This window comes from Phytophthora cinnamomi (assembly GCF_018691715.1).
Source record: "Phytophthora cinnamomi strain GKB4 chromosome Unknown Contig126, whole genome shotgun sequence".
In the NCBI taxonomy this organism is placed as follows: Eukaryota; Oomycota; class Peronosporomycetes; order Peronosporales; family Peronosporaceae; genus Phytophthora; species Phytophthora cinnamomi.
In genome coordinates, this window is record NW_027151059.1 from 330,845 (window position 1) to 347,672 (window position 16,828).

The 16,828-nt window shown below is 55.5% G+C and overlaps 6 protein-coding genes across 7 annotated transcripts; 4 read left to right on the forward strand and 2 right to left on the reverse strand.

Moving 5' to 3' along the window:
• Positions 1-1,153: 1,153 nt before the first annotated feature.
• IUM83_10842 (uncharacterized protein) lies at positions 1,154-3,928 on the forward strand (the record flags this gene model as incomplete). The annotated part of the gene is made up of 1 exon (XM_067935363.1): positions 1,154-3,928. One exon carries the CDS (start codon positions 1,154-1,156, stop codon positions 3,926-3,928), a length of 2,775 nt encoding a protein of 924 aa, XP_067780547.1.
• A 233-nt stretch (positions 3,929-4,161) lies between these two features.
• On the forward strand, positions 4,162-5,085 carry IUM83_10843 (uncharacterized protein; the record flags this gene model as incomplete). The annotated part of the gene is made up of 1 exon (XM_067935364.1): positions 4,162-5,085. The coding sequence occupies one exon, from the start codon at positions 4,162-4,164 to the stop codon at positions 5,083-5,085; it is 924 nt and encodes a 307-aa protein (XP_067780546.1).
• Positions 5,086-6,861: 1,776 nt separating this feature from the next.
• On the reverse strand, positions 6,862-7,690 carry IUM83_10844 (uncharacterized protein; the record flags this gene model as incomplete). Its single annotated transcript, XM_067935365.1, has 3 exons — positions 6,862-7,322; positions 7,402-7,490; positions 7,593-7,690. 3 exons carry the CDS (start codon positions 7,688-7,690, stop codon positions 6,862-6,864), a joined length of 648 nt encoding a protein of 215 aa, XP_067780517.1.
• An 840-nt stretch (positions 7,691-8,530) lies between these two features.
• Positions 8,531-9,920, forward strand: IUM83_10845 (camkk camkk-meta protein kinase; the record flags this gene model as incomplete). The annotated part of the gene is made up of 7 exons (XM_067935366.1): positions 8,531-8,611; positions 8,672-8,827; positions 8,921-8,994; positions 9,070-9,346; positions 9,433-9,495; positions 9,575-9,669; positions 9,746-9,920. The coding sequence occupies 7 exons, from the start codon at positions 8,531-8,533 to the stop codon at positions 9,918-9,920; spliced, it is 921 nt and encodes a 306-aa protein (XP_067780545.1).
• A 585-nt stretch (positions 9,921-10,505) lies between these two features.
• IUM83_10846 (CAMKK/CAMKK-META protein kinase) lies at positions 10,506-12,419 on the forward strand (the record flags this gene model as incomplete). Its single annotated transcript, XM_067935367.1, has 12 exons — positions 10,506-10,609; positions 10,683-10,912; positions 10,983-11,046; positions 11,111-11,162; positions 11,227-11,259; positions 11,322-11,417; positions 11,481-11,538; positions 11,600-11,739; positions 11,810-11,884; positions 11,974-12,021; positions 12,094-12,242; positions 12,341-12,419. The coding sequence occupies 12 exons, from the start codon at positions 10,506-10,508 to the stop codon at positions 12,417-12,419; spliced, it is 1,128 nt and encodes a 375-aa protein (XP_067780544.1).
• A 72-nt stretch (positions 12,420-12,491) lies between these two features.
• On the reverse strand, positions 12,492-15,170 carry IUM83_10847 (uncharacterized protein; the record flags this gene model as incomplete). 2 transcript variants are annotated; one of them, XM_067935368.1, is made up of 2 exons in its annotated part: positions 12,492-12,968; positions 13,464-15,170. In XM_067935368.1, the coding sequence occupies 2 exons, from the start codon at positions 15,168-15,170 to the stop codon at positions 12,492-12,494; spliced, it is 2,184 nt and encodes a 727-aa protein (XP_067780542.1). The 2 variants fall into 2 exon arrangements, with proteins under 2 accessions (XP_067780542.1, XP_067780543.1); XM_067935369.1 differs by lacking the exon at positions 12,492-12,968 and having other exon boundaries at positions 13,449-15,170.
• Between the last annotated feature and the right edge of the window lie 1,658 nt (positions 15,171-16,828).

Consider the following 16,828-nt stretch of genomic DNA (forward strand, 5'->3'; position numbering starts at 1 on the left):
GGTCTAGTTCATGGAGATCCCCGAGTGCCAAATGTGATCCTCTATTAGAACACTCATCTCTGGATTAACTTTTTTGGGGTATTGGTGGCGAGCCCAGCCTTGAGACAAAATGATGCTGAAATTTTGACATGTTCCATCCTTAGTGTCCGTCGATCCGTTTCACTGAACCCAACGCTGACTCAGTTGATCGACATCTATGGTAAGAGCGCTACACAAGAGAATATCAATGTCTGGCTGAAGGCGTCTGGCAATACATGTACTTAAAGACTACGGTGGCGATAAAAAAAAAGGTGCGGGTAGTTTAGTGAGAGATTTTTAATGGATTTTATCGCAACCTAGTAGCGATCTTCTATGCAGGAGTTCAGCATTAAAAAAAATTAGCATGCCTCCTTTCATCGCGAAAAGGTAATTATAACACTAGTATTATAATATACTTAAAGTAATTATATGCCTTTTTTGTTGCTTGGCGCGTTTCCGTAAGCCTGCAGAACAAGTGCTTCCTCGCGCAGTGAAGTTGCCTCGGCCTTTTTGCGTTGCAGCTGGCGCGTGGACGAGCTCGCGAAGGTCATGATACGCCGCTTCTTTGCCTTTGGTTTAGCTGGTGGTGTATCAGATCGACGTGTGTCCTTCGCAGAGCTGTCGTCTCCAACAGCTCTGCCATCGGAGGAGACATGGCCGCTAGCGCTAGAATCCGTTATATCATCCTCCTCGGTCCCACATGAATCGATGAAAGCAAGAGCTTCCTCTACGACGGCTCGATCATCTTGGGCGCATCAATGAGAAACTCATTAGATACGAAACGATGGGAGACACATTTTGTGTGTGTTATCGCTTGAGAATTGCCAGTATGGGAGAGTTGGGCACCATAAACAGTCTGGTACGATGAGCAGCGTAATACTGAGCATGCACAGCCCTTGTTCGAGAAGGTGATATCCTGAGGATATTATACTCACAACGAGCTGTATCCTGTCGAATTGACACGGGCAATCAGCAGCTCTTGGACGCGTTGTAATCAATGTTGAAGTTGCCTTGTACGACCATCACTCACACTTTTTCAGAATAGATGGGTACATAATGAAAAACGTATCCCTACATGATCTCACTCTTGAATTCGCCGCCTCGAGCTCAAGTCCCCTTTCCGCCCTTAGCACCTATGTCGTCCACCACGAAGCCCGCCGCCGCGCACTTCCAGCTGCTGAAGCTGTCAACGCAGATCAAGCTGGGGGAGCTCACCAAGCACGAGCGGAAGCTGGAGACCCACTACACGGAGCTGCTGGCGAAGACGGAGCTGGACGGGGACAACGCAGCGCCCTCAGCGGACGCGGAGCAGTCCCGCAAGCAGCTGGAAGGCCTGTACGAAGGCGTGAAGGACCTGCAGGTCGTGCAGACCAGCGTGCACGAAGGCCTGGAGGGCATCGGAGGACTCGTCGAGTTCGCAGCCGCCGACCCGTGGAGCACCGAGACGGTGGTCGAGCAGAGCAAGCAGCAGATCCTGCGAGAGATTCGGCAGCGCCGCAGCCTCTGGCAGCACAACGCGCTGCTGGGCGAGCTCCTCATGGAGTCGCTCGAGGAGACGGAGCACGACCAGGAGGACGGAGAGCTGGTCCGTCCGGAAGAGGGAGCGCCGGAGGCCATGGGCATAGAAGCTGGCGACGAGCCTCTTGCCAAGCTCTCGAGGGAGGAGACGCAGCAGCGACTCGAGTCCTACTTCTTCCAGAGCAGCGGCGTGTCGGAGGACGAGGTCTTTGAGTTCTTGAAGACGGAGGTGTTCCAGGAGCGCGAAGGGTTCTCGAAAGCCAGGACGCAGCGCCAGCAGGACGCGTTGCATCAGGCTCGTACTCGGCTGGGCCAGTTCGGTGACGCCATGCTCAATGGGGACTTCCCCGTTTCAGAGGATGATGCCGCTTGGTGTGTGGCTGCAGTGCTGCGAGAAAAGGCGTTCTTGAACCCCGACGTCGTGGCTCTTTTTACCGATGCTCAGCGCAACAAGCAGATTATGAAGGAGCTGTCGCACGTGCTCACGATCGAGCTGAGTAATGTGAGCGAGTGGCGTTGGCCCGAAGGAGGTGTTCATGTCGACATCCAACGCGGCATGAACGGCCGCTTCCGTTGTCTTCTCCAAGAAGAAGCGATCACGTTGCTGCTGTTCCAATACATTGGTCTCAAGTGGAGTGTCGAGATGAAAGCTGTACTGCGATCACTGCTGGACTCGCTCAGCGACAAGCCGTGGATGAGCGGAACTTCTTCTGTGGAGTCTGTGCGCGCCGACATGATGAGGAAATTCCAGTTGTTTGCTCTACCGGACATGATGAAAGACGCGGGGCGAAATCCTTATGATGAAGACGGCGATTCGGAGTCGGAAGCCGAAGAGGGGGACAAGAAGGCTGATAAGCAAGATATCATTCGACGTGTTCTGGTGGAGGCACATTTGCAGAGGACATTGGCTGGCGAGGGAAAAGAACCATCACCGCTTGTGGTAGTTATGACAGATCTCGAGTTCTTTGGTCCGTCCGTCTCACATGAAGCTGTGTTTGCCTGCCTTCGATTCCTGGGGGTCCATAACGACATGCTGGACGTGTTCCGTCGATACACGCAAATTCCTCTTCTCTTCCCTGGTTTTGAGAAGCCCAAGATCATGCAACGAGGTTTACCTGTTAGCCGGATGATGACCATGTTGCTTGCTGAGGTCGAGCTTTTCACGATGGATTACCTCGTGCTTGTGTCATCGGACGTGTTCCTGTATCGATCGCACGATGATATTTGCTTCTTTGACGTTGACGAAGCGAAGGTTCTGCGAGCTTGGAGTGAAATGCAGCGCTATGCCCAGCGTGTCGGTCTGAAATTCAACGAAGACAAAAGTGGTTCGATCCGCTTGTACGCTGGAGCCAGCACTACAACAGCCGAGGTGGGGCCCGCACCTCTACCTGCGACTCCAATTCGATGGGGTCTGCTCGAGCTGCAGTCCAACGGCTCGGTGAAGATCCGCCAAGACGAGGTGGACGCATTTGCAACCGAGATGGCGGGCCGACTAGCTGCTGCTACGTCGACATTCGCGTGGATCAACGTGTACAACAAGTATATGTTCTTCTTCCTCCGGAACTTCGGCAAGCCATCACCGATTTTCGGTCTTACTCACGTCCAAGACGCACTATCTACGCTTCGTCGCATTCACACACTCATCTTCCCGAAGACAAACGGTGATGCACTAGGCTATCTCCGTGAACAAATCATGTCCAGAAGGAAGGGTGCAGCGCTGGCGATGCCAGCGGCGTGGGTGTACTGGCCGCTAAATCTGGGTGGCCTAGGGCTTTTTAATCCGTTCTTGGCTATCTGGAGCGTTCAAGGATCGCTGTACACATACCTTGGAGCTTATCACACTTGTGTTGATCGTGAGTGGCCGAAGTTGCAGAAAGACTGGGAGTGGCAATCTCCGTTCTCGACCGTGTTTAAAGAGCTGAAGCAGCAGTACGACGTGTTCGCTGAGCGGGCAGAGTCGGAGGGATTCGAATGGATAAAGCAGTGCAGTGAGCGCGAGCGCTTTGCCTACATGAAGAGCTCCAAGGTCACGGACAAACAGCGAGACTACGGCCGGCAAGAGCCAGAGTTGGACAGTACCTTCACGCTGCGCTCATTCGACGAGTATGTGAATCTCCTGCCGAGCTTGATGGACACAAGACTATCGACGGAGTTCAACGAATTGCTGTCTGAGGCGGACGAGTTCACTCCACCACTCTATAGGTCAGCGCTGCAGCAAGAGGCTGAAAGTCTCTTCCGTTCTGCCAGCGTGAGCGGGTGCTTGTCCGAGTGGGTGGCCTTCATTTACAGCGAGCAAGTGACGGAGGAGTTCGGGACGCTCTCTTTCTTCAGCCGCGAGCTGTTGCCGGCCCAGCTCATCGAGTCTATCAAGAAGAAAACTGTAACGTGGTGAACGCAGCCGTCCGCGAGCTGCGAGCGTTGAAACGGGTTTGCCGAGGTCGGACCAACCTTCTATACCTAATACCGAAACGACGCAAAGCATCCAAACCGATACAATCCCTAATCCAAAATCCTCCTTAATATAGGATCCCGTTTGTATCGATAACGACACGTGTTGCCTGTCGTGCTGTCGTGTCAACCAGTCGAACTTCCGACGTCAGCATCGCAGTCTCCGCTCCGCCGCCCATGGTCAAGCGACGATCAGCCCGCGCCGCCACCAAGGCTCCGTCTCCTCCTCCACCTTCCCCGCGCAAACGCAATGGCGCGGCCGAGTCGTCCTCTCTGTGGTTGTCGATCTGCTCCGAGTTCCTGCCGAATGCGCTGGTGCTCGCCGTCGCGGCCGCTGCCGTGTGGTTCGAGTTCACAACAGGCGAGGTCTACGTGCAGTCCCCAGGGCTTCAGATGATGCTGAAGCGCTCGTTCATCGTCTGGGTCTGCTTGGCAGTGCGCACGCAGCTCACGGACTTTGTGACGCCGCCGGCACTCGCGCGCCGCCCGCCATCACTTCGGAAGGAGGCGATTCGCCATGCCCGAGCGCTGTTCGCCGCCGTCACCGCCAATTTGCTGGGGACGACCATCATCCGCCCCGTTTTCGGCGCTGCCCCGCAGTTTGAAGAGACGGTGAGACTTGTGGTGCCCATCTACTTCCTCGTTGAGGTGGTGCTCGACGGACTTCGAGTCCCGATGCCTCTGCTCAAAGCAGTCGTGGGGCTGAGTGTCAGCTGGTTGAAGGCTGTCACGATCCCCAAGCTGGTGATGGAGTGGCAGACGAATACGAGTGCTCACCCGCTCGGGTTCCTCGCCATCTCCACGGCCAATTTGTACGCCAGTGGCGCGGTGCTGCGCTATCTGACGAACTACAGTCGGACACAACGCGTTTTGGATTTGTCCCTCGGCGCCTTTGGATTCATCATACAGATTGCTGGAACAAGCACTGTTATCGGCATGGTGGCACACGTTGCGAACCATTTCGTTTCGAACGAAGAACGAATTACGGAGGCTCGCGTGCTCTACTTTTGCGTGGCTTGGTTCGCACTGGACAAGTACTGGAAGAAGGCTCTCGCAGATCTACTTGTTCAGCATCTTACGTCGAAGTCCAAGACCAACTAAACCGTACCTACTCCTGAATAGAACTAGTATTCTGACTGTACAAACACGCATTCCATGCTGTATCGGCGGCGAAGTAGACGCCCGAGATTCCCGATTTTGATCCAGAAGCTCGCATTGAATCACATGTCAAGCGAACCAAACATACCGGAAGTAATTGATACTTTTACTTGGCACCCTTCTTCTTCTTCTTGCCTCCAGATTTGCCGCTCTTGCTACTGCTAGTTTTTAACGGTTTTGCTACATATTCAAAGGCTTGGATCTGGAATCTGCTGCCAGGAATTACATGTGCGTACTCACCTCGCGCTAAAGCGTCAGCTGCATCGCTAACAACGCCGTTGTGAGACGCTCGAACGCGATCCAAATTACGGGAGATCAATCCTACGCGAGGGTGTGAGGGCCCAAACGCGTCTGCGTAAATTTGCCGGGCGTGTTTAAACAACAAATACGCGTTGTCCAAAGATTTCGAGAAAAGCACGGTCTGGTCTTGGGATAGACAACAGGCAAGATTGTTCATGGTCGTTGCTGTGTCGACGAGAGCGCTGGTGGTACTGGTATCCGTTTTGGCTACGGCTCGTTTGTCTGGCTGTTGCTGGACGTCAAATTCGGCCGTGCTGCTCTTGGCAGCTTTTCGTGCATCTAACACAAGCTGATGACACTGGAGCGCCAAAGCTACTTCACCAGCGTAGAATAGAGTGACTCCGAGACAGCTCTTCACAAGCAAACGCCCGGGGTGCGACGCTGATAGCTGGCGTGCCAACATCATTGCCTCGTGATATTTCATCAGTGCATGAGCATCTCGATGAGCGCTGTCGTATACACTCGCAGCTTGAAGGGCGAGAAACAGCATAACTTCAGTGTAAATCGGGTCGATCGTGCTGGCAGTAGGGTCATCACTTGAGGGCGGATACTGAGCTTGGTAGCGCTGCTTGCACGAATCCAGGGTGCTTAGAGCCATCTGCGAAGGCACAAGAAAAAAATTAGCTAGATCTCGACACGCACATGCACGGCAAAAGCGACGTACGTTGTGTTGACCCATATTTTGAAACTTCAACGCGCTTTCGAGGAGTTGAATCACGTCCCCAGGCAACGCTGGAGGCATGACAACCTCTCGTATCATGGCAACCTGAGGGGGAGGTTTTCGATGTTCGTCTGGTTTAGCCTGCCGCGCTGTTGCCGAGTGCACGGTAGGCGTACTCCTACCTGACGAAGCGTGCTCAACTTGGCTGGGTCTTCTGGACAGCTGTCCTTGGTTTGCCAAGCTGCCTTCGCGCTTCAATCGATATTTAGGCCTCTTGGCCATAGCGTGGTCAGCAGCATCTAGCCGAAGCACGTCACGGATATTTTGAACAATTGATATCATCGCTGCTGAGTCCTCATCACGAGGAGACTGAAACTTCTCTACTGCGAGCTCTTTCATCCCGGTGATAACGGAGGAAGCCTCTTTCTGATGTTGCCTGGAGGCGGTCTCCGTCAGTGAGCCGTCGTTAGGGATAAGCGTGATATGCATGTGGTCCAAGAGTACTTCAAGACTGAACTCAAGGCGGCAGGATTCAACCGCTCGCCGGAGCTGCGCCCCCTCTTGGACAAGCAGCTTGTGGTGAAAAGCTGAAGCCACCCGGCAGAACAGTTCCAAAAACTGCGCAAAGTTGAGCTTATCATTGGCGCGACTTGGAGTATCCTTGGTGTCTTTCGAGTCGGCCTTGGCGCTTGCTCTTTCAAACCCCGACAGTACCTCACTTGACATCTGCATCAGCATTTGACACGGAGCAGATACTGTCAGTTTACAGTCGAGACCGATGAACGTAGTGTACTCACGCGCGTGAGGTCGTCAACCGAGAAGAACTCCTCGTACTCGAAGTACGCGTTGAGGAAGTCGACAAATCCGTCCAGCGTAATAGTGGACAACATCGAGGTCGCGAGTTTCGTCGACAGACGATTCTGGGGCCCGTAAAGCTCAAAGCTCTGCACTAGCAGCGGCAAGTTGTGCTCAAGCGTTTCGAGAGTGCTGCAGCGGGTCATCTGGCATCGCAGGGTGTCGAGCTGCTCGTGGTGGCTCTCGCTTGTCAGCTGATCCACTAGCGAGAACATGAGCTCCATGTCTGTCGGTAGCTTCGACGAAGTAGCCATCGCCCTAGCTGACCCGTCGTCCCCGCCGCAATTGCCATAGTACTTGATACGAGCGATCTTACCCAGCGCGATTTGGAACTCCCGGTATGCCAAGAAGCGCTCACTCGCGCCTGCATCGTCGAAAACAAAGCCCCCTTGTCAAACAAAGCATTATCAAGGAGGGTGCACGAAAGAAAGATCGGACGTCACCAGCGGAGGAGCGGAACGCGTCCTTCACGTCGAAAAGCGTGAACTCTGCGTGCTGCAGAAAGTATAGCGTCTGCGCCAGCGCCTCGAGGCTGAATGAGGAACAACAAGAGCAACAACTTCAGCTACAAAAAGCGGGCGGCTCGTCTCACGTGAATCGACTAAAATATGCTGAGTCGGTCGACTGTACGAACCTGACACCCTGCTCGCCCGTCCGCAGCGCGTTGTACAGGTCGCGCGTCTTGCCTTCCTCCACGGCCATGGCCAGCGCGGCCGCCTCCTTCGTCGCCATACTGCGCACAGGCAACTCACTCGCTGCTACTAAGTCGCGCTCGAGTGCTGAGAGCCAAAAGCGTAGCCACTTTCGGCGGCGATATAAATATCGGTAGCCAGCCACTAAAGATACTTTGCTGAAACTTCAACATACGCGTCGTTTCGCGCGCATTCCCGGAACCTCGATGCACAAACACCGTCACAAATTAGTTGCAAGGCTGCCACCCTCCAGTCTGCCTGGCGCTGCTGCTAGGATACTGTAGATGGACGTTGTCAGAGCCGGAAGCTCTCAGGTTGAGACAGCGGTGGCGGGGCTTCTCGTTCTTCCAGCTGGCGCCGGTTGTGACAAGCACGGCAAAAATTGGCCAGCGCCGTCGAGCTTGTGGCGAGCACGGCGTCAAGCATCCCAAGATGGATGTCCTCGCCGTTCCGTCACAAAACAGGCCGGCGTGTACCATACAAAAAGCAAGTATACCGCTTAGTTTGGCGTTTTTATCCGCCGAGAACGCAGGACGGATGTCATGACTTGGGCGGACCAAGGCTAGTTGTCCGCCTGCAAGTTCAAAACCCGCGACCGAGGGTGAGAACTGAGTATGAAATGCTTTCGCTTTATTCACTGGAGGATTCGGAGTTCTCGGATCCTGCAAAGAGCTGCAGACGGATGAGCAGCGCGAAGTTGTGAGGAAGACACCCCCTCCAAGTGCCTGCACGAAATTGGCCTTTCCCCCTTCAACATGGACGACACTTGCGCAGGCACGCCAGGCCGCACCTCTGTACACTCGTGCTGCCATTTTCCTTCCGCCGCCAGAGCAGCAGCAGCACCTCAGCCAAGTAGACTACACCTGTAGCCCTGGCAAGCATGTCGAGCAGTCTGACACAGAGCGCATCGGCGCCCGTGGGTCTCCGCGAGCAAGAGGCGAATGAAGAGCTCAGTGCCTGGGTAGGTAGGGCCGTACTAACGTATTTCAGTACCCTTCTGACCTCCTGATTTGCTGCCGAGCAGAAGCGCGAGACCCGCTACTACCTTCTCAAGGACGTGAACTCGGCCATCGACTACGCCGCGCACGAGCTGGAGCGCATTGACTTCATCTGGGGCCGTATCCGCTCGGACCGCGGCGCGGCGTCGCCCGCCATCAAGGCCGACATCCGCGTCGAGGTGCGGCTTGACCCGATCCCATATGTACTAGATTTAGTTAGTTACTGACAGTCGCGACATGTGTTGTGTTACACACGCGTCCCTTAATGACAGGGCCACCTCGTGGTCTTCACCAAGGTGGAGCTCAAGCTGACCAAGGCCCAGCGCAACGCGCCGATCGTCAGCACGTACGCGCACTACCATTGCATGCAGCGGACTCTGCTGATTCTAACGGTGTGCTGATGTCGCTGTGAACCTTCCAGGCTGCAGCAGTACTGCGTGCTGAACCAGATCCTCGAGTTCCACGGCATCGTGCAGAGCCAAGTGGGGCGGCTGGCCGCCCTCAAGGAGTTCATGCACGTGCAGCGCCACGACCTGCTCAGCGACCAGCCCAGCAACGACGACGTCGAGGTCTACGTGGAGATCGTGCAGCGCACGTTCCAGAGTCTGGGCCGCATCTGCCAGGAGCTGCGCAACGCCGCCAATGTGCTGCGGCTGCCCAGTCGCCGTCGATTCCCGTACTGCTCGCACGTCGACCACGTACGTGTCAGGCAGAGCAAATGCAGACAGCGTTGGCGGGAGATATGCCGAGCTAACGACTGTGTACGTTCGATCTAACTGCGCAGAGTTTCAAGCCCGCTCTTCCGTCGGAAGTCATCGTGGACTTTTCCATTCATCGCGGAGAACTGGTGCGTGGATGCGTGACTGCACTTGCTGGTTTATGATGCCAGTAAAGCTAACAGGATGGCGGTGCTTTCGTGTTATTAGCTGGTTGAGGCCTTCAGTTTGATGGCCACGCAGAAGCCCATCACGAACATCCCGGAGGGCTGTGCGTCCCGGAAAGAGTTCATCGGCTGCGTCTGGTAAGTGCTGCCGCTTGTGAGTGGCGTAGGTTCTGTGACTTGCTAACGAGTGTGTTTCGCTTTCGCGTCACTGCAGTGCCTTCCGTGGCCAAAAGGTCGAGATCGTGGAGTACGCACGCGTCTCCGTGCCGATCCCGCAGCTTGAGGAGATGCTGGTCCACCTAGACGAACAGATCGCGTGGCTGGTACACGTCCGCGATAACGTCAAGGCGCTGCTCGACTGCCAAGACACGTACTATGATTACTACTAGGCCAACAACTCTCAAGTTGGCCTCGTTCGGGTAGATCGTCGTCATGTACGTGTAAAAGTACTAGCTTCAACCATAAATATATATTCCAGCGCGACAGCGCCTAACAACGATCAGCTATCTTTATTCCTTGCATGAAGTACTTAGTGATGATGGTCTGCATTTAGCAAAGCGGCCGAGTTTTAGGTGCGAGTCTAGTACGTCGACCAGCCCCAACGTCCAACGCGACCAAGTTCGATGGAAGGACCTTCGTCTGCTGAGATCGAGTCCACAGGCGAGCATGAATCTACATCTGCCCAGGACGAGTTCGACGCACCAGACCCATCTCGCATAACAGAGGTAGAAGACGCTTCTGGTTCGTCCCAAGGCGCAGTAATTGAGCCCCCAATGCCAGCGCCTGTGGTTGAGAATCCGACCGATACAATTTCTGTCAACGCAACGGAGACCAGCTCTGCCCCAGCAGCAAACACACAAACGGAACCAGGACCATCGCCTGACCCTCCTGCTCTGGTTGTTGTAAAGCCTGTCATAGCTCCCAGTCGGGCTTCAATGGTTCAACAGAGCAGCACGGACAGACAATTAACGGGAATGAAGCCGATTGTGCCTCTACGAAAGCGAGGGCAATCCTTTCGAGAGACCAAAAAGGTGGTTACCACCGTGGATGCCGATGGTCGACGGCATCTCAACCAGTAGTACGTTGATGCTGTCAGTGCACTTTGATACTGCGCAAAGTTTTGCTTACGCTTGTGACTGCGTCTTGTACAGCACGTTCATGGAGCAGCTAGGCAAAGGCGCTTATGGCATTGTATTTAAAGTGGAAAGTACTGAGACGAAGGAGGTATTCGCAGCAAAATGTGTGGACAAAAAGGCTCTCAAGCGTATTCGCGTGGGACGCTTCGGTAACGCGCTGCAATCCGTCAAGAAAGAGCTCAATATCTGGAAACGATTCAAGCACCGACATATCGTTGTATTACGTGAGGTCATTGATACGGATGGTGCGTCTGTGGTGTGGTATGATAACTTAGGTGTAACTGGCTTGGACTAACCCGCATTGCCTTCGTGTAGATAGCGATGAATTATATATGATCAGCGAACTGGTGGATGGTGGCCCCGTACTCGACGATGATATGTATGTCTGAGTTGGTTGCTCTGCGTTGCGAGGCGCTATTAACTTCGATTGGTTTTATCAACAGAGAGTGCACCCCTCTAAACGCAGAGCTGACCAGAACGTATTTCACGCACCTGGTAAGGCCTATCTAAACTTTGGTATTTGAGCATCAAAACTAATGATAATTTATCTTTCCCCCAGATCGAAGGAATTGACTTCCTACACGAAAATAAGGTAAGAATGATACAAGTATAAAGGCGAAAGTTCGAGTATCTTAAGGTTTTGCTTCGCGATAGATTATCCACTGTGATATCAAGCCGGGCAACCTGCTGCTAAAGACGGTCGATGAAAATGAAGTTATTCTCAAGATTGCAGACTTCGGTGTTTCACATGTACGGTCCCATAACCTTCGTGTATAGCTCGGGTGTCGTCTAACTCCTCTTCGTTGGGTGCAGGAAATGGAAAGCGAAAATGAGGTCATGCGGCAAACTGCTGGAACTGCGATCTTCATGGGTAAGATGCGCTTTTGTTTCTGTGCATGTACCTCTTCGGTGCTGACGAGTCATTCTTGTAGCACCAGAGATGCTAACTGGTGAAGGTTTTCAGGGTAAACCCGTCGATATCTGGGCTTGCGGGATTACATTGTACATGTTTGTGTACGGCCACCCACCGTTCATCGCCCAAACGATGACGGTTTTGTACGGGAAAATTCAGGTAGGGAATAAACAAATACCGCGGTCCAAGTCATTTGCACCATCTAACCGTGATCCGCCATCTCATGCAGAATGATCCTATCGAGTTTCCTACAAGTGTCGGTGATCGTGTAGTAGAAAACGAGCTTATCGACCTCATGAAACATGTGCGTCAGTTGATTTTTGACCTACAGGCAGCGTAATTATTGCTCACTTACACAATCTTTACTCGCAATTACACAATCTTTACTCGCAGATTCTCGAAAAGGACCCAAAGCAGCGCTTCACGAGTCAGCAGATTCGGGTACAGTTTCCTTTCATATATCCGCTTCCTTCCTTTGTTGCGAAAACTTATCTGGTTTTGCGCTACCGTAAGGCTCATCCATGGGCATGGCGAGAGTTTCAAGTGTCTGCTATCAAGTGCGTGACTCACCCCGACGGACGTCGAACATCCTTATCTGCTATCCCCAAAACTCTGGCCAGTGTTGCTTCTATCGGCAAGAGCATGCGAAGTCTCTTCTCCCGGTACGTTCGGTCAGCACATTCAACGCTCTAAACGAAATTTGCCAGTCGAGGGCTGACGAAGATGTGATTTTCTATTCTAATCAACTGCTCCGATCCAGACCGAGTGCCGTGTTTCCAGGAGCGTCAACGCGCTCCTCTATCCCAACCGTCTTGGCCAATTTCAGAGCTCCCGAGTAGAGTGTTTCCTTTTTTTTATCGAACGACAAAACAAGCGCCTGCCTATTCTCTCGAGTGTGTATGAGTCTCTCTCTACTTCTTGTCCGAGTGGCCGAGATCCCTCTCCGGATTCACATAGTCGCGTACCAGCTGCTTGAGCTCCTTGGACTCAGGGAAGCGGCGTGCGATCTTGCGGGACCAAAGCACCTCCGGCTCGGCGTCCGGATCCGCGCTGGGCCCCACCTCGCGCAGGTATACGTTGAACACGCCGCCCTGGCGCGCGTTGGGCGTGAGCGTCACGGAGCGCAAGCGGCTGTTCTCGTCCTGCTGGAAGGTCGTGAGCAGCTCCTGCGCCATCCACGCGGCGCGCAGCATCCAGCGGCAGCCCGTGCAGTACTCGATCTCCACCACGAACGCCTCGTCGTCTTCGGGCGCCGCGCTGCTCGCTGCCTGCGCCTGCTGCTGCGCCTTGAGCTGCTGCTCCTTCTCCGTCTGCAGTGCCTGGTGGCGGCGGCGAGAGACGAATTGCTGCAGCAGCACGGCGCCCAGCGCCGCCACCGCCAGCTGAAGCTTCGCGTCCGCCGGCATTGCGATCGTGCGGTTATCAGTGATGGATGTCAAAAGGTGGTATTTGATGGAGAGGTGATGTGGTTCATAGGTAAGATTAAGTGCGATGCGCAGAACACCGAAACGGGTGCTTCGAATAGAGCGCTCCCGACTGACGTGGCCGTCGTTCGGTTGCAAGCTGGTCGTCTGGAGAGAAAAGATACGGCAAGTACATCGGATTTGACGCAATTTGCAATCAAACTGCAGCAACGCGTTGCGCTACGTCGCCTGCGTCACGGTGGCTACACGTTCGTCGACAGCATGGTCCTACCTGACTCAATCTCGCCGATGCATTGAGCGCTTCTGGCGGCGATGCAAGTGGAATGCAGTGGCCAAAGCGAAGAAGCTTGGGGTATAAAGTGTGATATGCATTTAGGAGTTCTACCGGCAACCGGTCGGGTTTATCATCTACGTTACTACTAGCTCAGAACGTGCGTTGGTCATTTAGGACATGACGACCTCGCGCATCTTCATGTGCTCGGCCTGGATGAGCTGCTCCAGCTTGGACACGTTGGCGTCGGCGTTCAGCTCATAGATCTTCTCGAAGGAGTGCTGGTTCGCCTCCAGCACCGTCTTCCATGCCTTGCCGCCGCACACGTCCATGCTGGAGCGCATCACGACCTTCTTGCCGTCGGGCAGCAGCACGCCCACGACCACGCTGCCCTCCTCGAGGCACAGACCCTCGGCCTCGTCCGAGGTTACGTTGTACACGACGCAGTTGGGCGCCTTGATCGAACGCGCGGTAACGTTGATAAGAATGGAGCCGTCCGCGTTCACTTCCTTCGCTACCACGCCGCTCAGCACGCTGTGCTTGATGTCGCCGTGCTCGATCTCGCTGTTCAGCACCGTGGCCTCTTCAATGATGGCGTCCACCCCGACGTTGCTGTGCTCCATGTTGTTGCTGATGTTGAGGAACGAGCGCAGGCAGTCAGCCTCCACGCCGGGCTTGGTCACTAGGCGGTTGTTCTTCAGGTACAGTTTCAGCTGGCCGTAGTCCCACCAGTACACGTCGCTGCCGACATCGACGCAGCCGAACAGTCCGAGCTCCTTCGTCCGGGTCTCCTCAAAGTTGGCCATCATCTTCTGCATGCGCTCGTAGTGGGCGGTCGACTCGGCCTTTTCCACGCCCTTCTGGGCCATGACCTCCGTGTACGCGTCCAGCTCAAGCGTGAGCGGCATCCAGAAGTGCGGGTCGCTGTCGAGCTTGCCCGACTTGGCGGCCAGCTCCTTGGAGAACTCGCTCAGCAGCGCGTGCAGCATGTCGGCGTCCACGCTGAAGGATCCGAGGCTGGTGCCGACCGACTTCATCTCGCCGAAGGACGAGAGCAGACGGATGGCGGTCTCGTGAGTCACCTTGTCCACCTGCGCAGCGTTGTCCTGCTGGTTGACGACGATCAGACCGTACTTCTCGAGACCCTTTTCCTTCCACTCCTTCTCGGAGGGCATAGGGGCCAGCGCGGCCAGGATGTCGATGTGGTGCTTAGCCTCGTACTTGACCTCGGCCGACGGGATGAAGACCTGGTCGCCCCAGAACACGGACAGGCGGCCGCGGCGGCTGGAGGCGTACACGCCGGTCTGCTTGACCACGGCCTCAAGGATGGTCATGGGCACGTACTTGTCGTTGACCTCCACCATGGCGGGCAGCTTGACGCCGGACTTGTTGTTGTTCTCACTGCCGGGCAGCGGCGCGAGGCGCGTGCCCTTGCCGGCGGTGTGGTACAGCGCGACGCTGATGCTGCCGGCGGCGAGCAGCGCCGGGATGTCCATGCCGTAGAGCTCCTTGCCGGCGGCCACGGCCTTGGTGTAGGCGTAGAGCGTGCCCAGTCCGTTGCCGGCGCCGCCGTCCCAGTCCTCAAACACGGCGATGACCTTGGCGTCCTTGGGCGAGATGGATCCGCGCGTGGCCATGAGGCGGTCCTGCCAGTACTGCGCCTGGTGCGGCGTGGACGTGCACACGATGACGACGTCGTAGCCGTCCAGACGGTTGATCTCGTCGATGTTGCGCTGGTGCGCCGTGCGCGGAGCCATGGTGGCGGGCTGGGCGGAGGATGGCGGGAGCTGCTGCTTGGTCGGTTGCGGGCGGAAGCGCAAGTGAGCAGCGAAGGCGGCGGCCGCAGCGGCAGAGGCCGCCAGCGACAGCGCGAGCGGGCTGAAGAACTTGACCATTGTGGTGTGTCTGCGGGGGTTTTACGGCGTTATCTGCTGCGACGAGGGCTTGCTTGATTGTCGTCCGTTGCGGTACGCGGGCTCCTATTGATAGGCGTGCGGGCGTGCGGTGCGGTGCGAGGTGGTCGACCAGCAGGGGGAAATGGGAAGTGAGCGAGCGCTGCAACGAACCCGCAACCGCTGGGCCGGCCCGAGGGCTCGAGGATACCGGCAGCATGGCGAGACAGAGGCCGGAGCCACGTATGTGCTCCGAACAACGCCACGATCCGCGCGAAAAAGACAGTTCGACCTCTATGTCTTGATCGCTCCGCGTTGTCCAAAGATTCGGATCCATACAGTCCTTGTGCGGATCGACCTGCGAGACCGCATACCGCGTGCCGCTCAATCAAGTCGGCGCGGTCTTCAACTGCCCGTTGGACACGCGCCATGCCCCGGACCACAAGTCGAGGACGCTCGACAGACATGCACGAAGCTCTTCAATGCCATGCATGCATCCGTGCCGCACGGCTGGCTGGCTGGCAGGAGTCGTCCTCGACGGCGGCTGCCGCGCAGCCGCTGCACAGCCTGTTGATCCACCTGAGACGCCCAGCCAGCTGCAGCTGTGAGGCAAAAGCAGGCAGCATTGGCAGCACGGCGTGCTGAGCAGAGCGGTTGGGCTGCATTGAAGCAACGGCGGAATCTTGCCCTGCATCCAGATACCTCTGGCGGCGGCGTATTTACACCATGGATACTGCCCCAAGTTGAAGTGGGGCATGATCACCTCCACGTGGACACTGTGTCCGACACAGTGCATCGGGCCGATCCAGCCCCAGGTCGCGGCCGGCCACGGGGTCGCGCTGGGCACTCGCCACGCAAAGCGCATTCCTCGGCACCAGACTGCAACGCCGCAGTGCAGCAGCAATGCACATGCTGCAAGCTTTTCGCGTGACGAACTTTTCAGCGGCGGCGAGCGGACGCGACGTGACGACTGCCGAGCTTAGTCCGCAGGATGAGACGGGCTGAGGCTGCTACAGCTACTGTACACTGGTGCCGCTATTGCTGCTGGCAGCGTGCGATGGAGCTGCCGTTTTGCTGCAATGCGGACTAAGGATCGCTGTGGGTTTTAGTCGTATGATAGTTGTCACGCTTTGTTTGGAAGTTCATAGCTGCGAATACGGTGTTCGCAATGCGAACGGATAAGTTTGACATCGCTAACCCAGAAATTGGCAGACGCTGTTCCCATGCTGCTCGAGCGCTTATTCGCTGGTGACAAAACGCGTTTTTCAACGTAGCAAGGTTGAAGTTGCGCCCCGATGTTCGCAAGTCAAGTGTAGACGAAGGACGCTTCTCTTCTCGTACCAACAGAGCTACCAGCTACCACCCTCCAACAAGCTCAGCTTCTAACAGACACTTACGTGTAGTTCCGCAGACTTATAAGCCGCCAACCTTGGTCACACAGGCGTTGTGGGCACACTTGTGTTGCGTCAGAATCGTTTTTCAATAAAGTTGCTTGCAAGTTGCTACAAGTTCATTCCAAAACCAGGTACAGAACTACACCTTGTTTAAGTAAATACCGCCAGAACCGGTTTCTACCGATATACCGATCACTGCTGAGTTGCTGCACGATCGGACACTTTGCCGAGCCAATATCCTCCTCATCGCGCGGGCACCAAAGCGAC